Here is a 5471-nt window from a genome sequence, read left to right as displayed (position 1 = left end):
AATCTCCCAAGAGTGCAGTGGGACAGAACATATTAATACACAATTCTATTCTGACTTTCAGATCAAAACAACATTTATCCTTTTGTTGTTGTCCTTAAGTCTGAATATAAATGATAGAAGATACAGAGAGATGATACTTTTTGGTCCAGTTTATTACCTTTAATTTGATTTTTTTTTTAATTCCATGACTAGTTTAAGACACTTATATTCTTTACATACATTTTTTACAGAGATAACATTACTCTATAATCTCTTCTTCAATGTTTCTGTTCCTTTTTATTAACCTGATTGCATGTCCATAGAGAAAAAGAACTAGGAAGGACTCCAAAAGCTCTTTTATACTGGCTCACTCCTGTATCGATTACTTTTTTTAGAGATCATCAAAGCTGGGCACTCTTTATGCTCTTCATCACACTGTTCCAAGGTTGTTCCTCCCTTTTCAAATGCTTTTGGCCAATGTGTAATTTTTTAACCCACAAGAACAGTGTTCTCTGGTTTGTGGGGTCTTTCACCAAGACCTGAGGTTTGGTGTCCATCAGACATTTAGGGCAGTCTCCAGGCAAGAGTTGTGATAAATTTATCTCCATTATGGCCCAAAGTCTGACTGAGAGACACCAGCGCTGCCCTGATGTCCCATTCCCAGTTCACTACTGGAGATAACTGTGCTCTCAGAATTCTTGGAGATGAGTTAATTAAATCTTCAATGCTGCTAAAACAAACACATCATTTTGGGTTATCATCGAGCATGTGTTGGCAAATTCAAATCTGTCTGCAAGGTACCAAATAGATAAAAGCAGAGGGGACATTTGAGTTTTAACAAATATGCCGCTCTTCAAAAAATCTTTATGGCTTTTTTCCTTCTTTTGTCCTCCATCTGCCTTCTTCCCTTACCTGAATGTAATCAATTATATCCTTCTCCTCTGAAAATGCCCTGGAGGTTACTTTAGGTGGCTTTGTTTTTAATAAAGCACTTGCTCATTTTCAGATCAACATCTGCTTTCTCTTTGCTCTTTCTTTTGCTGCTCAGTCAGCAAATGACACCAAAACAGGCCTGAGTCTTGGCTGGTCCCTGCTTTGGGGGAATGTCACCAGTTAAGTGCTCACATGTAACACATTCATTTCCAGCCCTTTTGTTTATATCTGCTGGGCTTGATTTCCCTCTGAAACCTCTTTATTCTGAAGCAACTGCAAAGTAGTTAAACAGTGGAATTGCACTCAGGTTTCCAGTAGTATAAATGAGACCAAAATCAAACCTTCAGGAATAATTGTGAGTATAAGAACAAGAACATGCAGGGGGGGTTAGCTTTTATTTGTATGGCTGTTGTTTTTTTAGCTTTATTTGTGTGGTTGTTTTGGAATTTTTTTGCTGTTCAGAAACATATTCACACACACACACAAAATCAACAAAAAACCCAAGTGATTTCAAATGCTCCACTGGGATTAAGCAAGAGGGTGAGAGGTTTATAATTGTACCATGGTAGCAGTCTGAATCCTTTAGCAAGATTCCCCTCCTCATTTTTTGGCACGGTAGGAGGAAATTCCAGGTTATAATAATGCAAATTAAAATAGCAGCAGAGAGCATTAAGCATTATTAATGTGCCATTACTGTAGCAGTGTGAAGAAGGGGGAGCAAACTGCAGTGTGTGTGCCATCAGTCTTTGGGAGCAAACAGGAATGTTGCGTATTTGTTTGTATAATTATGCAGTGTATGTATTTCCCCAAAGTCAGTCAGCAAAATATTTTCTGTGTTTTCTTCTTTAATTAAAGCGCAGGTTGCTAATTGCAAGGCTGCATTAAAGTTCTCTCCCTCTGTTGTGACAGGAGACTGGCTCGCTCCACCCTGCTGCTGATCCCCTTGTTTGGAATTCACTACACAGTGTTTGCCTTTTCTCCTGAGAATGTCAGTAAGCGGGAGAGACTGGTGTTTGAGTTGGGACTGGGATCCTTCCAGGTGATTATGCACTGAATTCTGCCTTCCTTAGAACCGAATCTCTATTCTTCATAACTGCTTTGCATGCACAGCTCTCAGAGTGTGTCTCTGCTCATTTATGTGTATGTTTTGTATACCAGGATTTTGGTTTTATTTGTTTGCTTGGTTGTTTTCCTTTTTTTAAAATCCAGCTATTTTCTGGCATTCCTTCAGGATTTGAATTACTTTTTTGTTTTCTCTCCCATTTCCCTAGGGTTTTGTTGTTGCTGTTCTCTACTGCTTCTTGAATGGGGAGGTAAGACTTTTAATATTTAGCATCCCTCACCTATCATCCACATCCCATTTTCTTGTGGGAGTAACTGCTGTTCTAACTGTCCATTCTAACTCACCATCTACCATAATCCCTGATACCTTAGGCTGAATCTCACAATTCTCAGAAAAAAAAATAAATAAAAGAGGATTTGTAATGTCTTTTTTAAACCAAAACACTGGCCTTTCCAGAGATGATGGCTCAGATTAAGGCTCCCTAATAGGGGTAGGATATGGACTGGTCTCTTTTGAAATGTCATCCCAGGTGCAGAATTTTGCAGTGGTTTTGTTGAACTTTGCCCTGTTCTTGCCAGCCCACTCTCCCAGCCAGTTCAGCTCTCTCCAAGAGGTCTGACATGTCCATTTCACCACCCAGTTTGGTGCCATCAGCCAAATTGGTGAGGGTGCTTTCAATCCCTTCACTGGGATTGTGATGAAGATGGGGAGGCCCTGGCGCAGGGTGCCCAGAGAAGCTGTGGTTGCCCCTGGATCCCTGGAAGTGTCCAAGGCCAGGTTGGACAGGGCTTGGAGATCCTGGGATAGTGGAAGGTGTCCCTGTGGGAGGGGGTTGGGACTGGATGGTCTTTAGGGTCTCTTCCAACCCAAACCATTCTATGCTCTGTGTAGAACAGTGTGGGGTCCAATATCAATACCTGGAGGACCCGACTAGTGATAAGGTGCCAGCCTGAGTAAAAACCATTGTTCACCACCCTCTCAGTGTGGTCTCTTTCCCACCATGCAGATCACCCACTCACTCCTTATCTTGCCAGCTTTCCTAGGAGAAGGGCTGGGGGAAACTGCCAAACCCTTCACTGAAGTCCAAGTTTTCATGGGTCCTGGGCCTCTTTTTCTGGCACCGCCCAACTGGTGCCAGCTTCTCTCCTGAGCCCTGCCACTTTCATCCCTACACACAAACAGCCCAAGGGTGTCAGATACCCAGAACCATCCCCCACACACCACCTGGGTGCCTTGCAAGCCTCACACCTCTCAACACATGGCAACTGCTGCTGCTGCTGGCATCAGTTTCCCACATTTGTGGGGTATTTTCTGATTCACTTGTGTCAATCTGCATTTCCCTGCCTTTGTTTATCTGGCTGAATATCTGAGGTAGTGGTTTTCTGAACTGATGGAAGAGGGTTCCCTGCTCAAGGTTGCCTTAAGAGGAACATCTAGAGTTCATCCATTCTCTCCTCCACTGCTACACATCTCTTGTGCACCCCAACAGCTGGAGTCTTTTCCTAAAATCACCTTCTTTTCTTCTTTTCAAGGGGGCTGAGTGCAGGTATAGCCTGACATTGCTGATCTCTGGTAGAAAAGGTCTCAAACTCCTCAATCCAAGTGATTCCTTCTCAGATAAACCATAGCAATCTCTAAGCTCATCAAACAAACTCACAGGTCATCTTTGCTCATGGGTATAGTCAAGATCTCCTGAAAGCCCTTGGAGAGAGTGGGGGGTGGTTCTTAGCCAAACCAACAAAACCAGGTTAATTAAAGCCATTTTCCCTCTCAAGATATCAGAGAATGGTGATGAAAGAACGTCTTGGGCCTCCACTAAATTTCCTACAGCAAGAAAGGGTTGGGAATATCACACTGTCCCAGATGCAAGCACTATTCCCATTTTACAGAGATAATATAACTCCATGCTCTATCTAATTTGTAAATATCTATACTTTAACCAAAATAGGAATTTGGAGGTCCTAGAAGGAGAATGTAAGTTTTCCAGTTGGATTTTTCCTCCCTATAGTTTTTGTCCATACGGTTGAAGCCCTTGTTTAGCATTTCAACTTACGCTGATCCATTTTGACAATATTAATCCAGGAAAATCTAGAAACTACTGTTACAGACAAGAAAAACATCTTTGTCACAGAAGCTCACTGGAGACTGGAAAAATATATTGGGAAAACATCTCTGCATAGTTCCTTGTTCGTCCTCTATTTAATTCAGAAATATGATACAGGAATGAGTAATAGACCAAGTAAATGTTGGTCTGAACTACTGTGATCTTTCTCATATTAAATCTTTACTATTTTATATATTTATACATATGTGCACACCCTAGCAGTGTTGCCAGGAAACTGGTGATGAGTGAAAAGAAGAAAAGCTGTGGACTTATTGTCTAATTGAATTTCTGAGCATGGATTGTTTTACTCTTAGTGATTTACTGGGGGTGCCCATTAAGAAAAAAAAAAAAACTTTCAAGAAAAAAAGGGTGTCACAGATGAACATTAATCCCAGAGCTGGTCTGCTTGGAGAGAATCTGAAAGCAGGAGGCAAAGTTTTCAGTAAACATCCATCCATTAATGGCAGGTGAGAGCAGCTGCCTGTGTGGACAGGGTGTTTCAGTATTTTCCAGTACTTTTTGATTGCTCATTTCTTTGGCTCCTTATTATGTCTCTGGTAGTGGCCTTTGATGAAAACAGGCTATTTTTTCCTCCAGGTAGTGTTGATCAGGTCTTCCATGCACCTCTGGGCTGATCCCAAATTATCTGAAGTCAGACACAGAACATGGGCTGGGCTGTAGTTCCCACTGCATGCCCAGACCTGTTCCAGCCATGGAGAAGTAACTTCAGATTTTGCTGAAAATCTGAGTTTAATAACAACCTTAAAAATAGTTCTGTGGAATTGTGGGGTTTTTTCTAATCTTGATAATTTGTCAGCATGTCCTCGAGCGGCTAAGTACATAAAAAATGACCTTTTGAAGTTTCTCCCTAAAGGTGCAATCAGAAATAAAGAGAAAATGGAGGAGCTGGAAAGTCAACCGGTATTTTGCTGTGGATTTCAAACATCGCCATCCTTCTCTAGCGAGCAGCGGAGTGAACGGGGGGACACAACTCTCCATTCTGAGCAAGAGCAGCTCTCAGATTCGGATGTCCAGCATAAATGCGGAGAACCTGGCGACATGAGCAGCTGAGGAGAACATAGCAACCAACAAGCAAACCAAAAACCATCCCTCGAAAAAGAAAAAAATGAAATAATAGTTTTGGTGGTGGTGCAGGTCTCTCCTTCCCTTTTTCCTTTCCTTTCCTTTCCTTTCCTTTCCTTTCCTTTCCTTTCCTTTCCTCTCTTCTCTTCTCTCCTCTCCTCTCCTCTCCTCTCCTCTCCTCTCCTCTCCTCTGAAAAAGCAAAGGAAATGTGTAAATATCTCTTTTTAACAGTCACTGTAAATACCCAGCTGTACTCAAGACCATTAATGGAGAATGTTTAAAAGACAAACAAGAGGCCAAACCCACCC

General features: G+C 41.9%; 1 protein-coding gene across 1 annotated transcript in view; it reads left to right on the top strand.

Moving 5' to 3' along the window:
- The window catches only part of ADCYAP1R1 (ADCYAP receptor type I), a 105405-nt gene extending 100199 nt beyond the window's left edge, over positions 1–5206 (top strand). The window contains exons 13-15 of the mRNA XM_017746765.1: positions 1822–1951; positions 2184–2225; positions 4954–5206. Coding sequence (XP_017602254.1) covers positions 1822–1951; positions 2184–2225; positions 4954–5142 — 361 coding nt within the window. The 3' untranslated portion in view covers positions 5143–5206. The remainder of the gene's footprint in view (positions 1–1821; positions 1952–2183; positions 2226–4953) is intronic.
- The last annotated feature ends 265 nt before the right edge of the window (positions 5207–5471 follow it).

Source organism: Corvus brachyrhynchos, unplaced genomic scaffold (genome assembly GCF_000691975.1).
Source record: "Corvus brachyrhynchos isolate BGI_N302 unplaced genomic scaffold, ASM69197v1 scaffold18, whole genome shotgun sequence".
In the NCBI taxonomy this organism is placed as follows: Eukaryota; Metazoa; Chordata; class Aves; order Passeriformes; family Corvidae; genus Corvus; species Corvus brachyrhynchos.
This window is presented reverse-complemented; position numbering and strand designations above follow the sequence as displayed.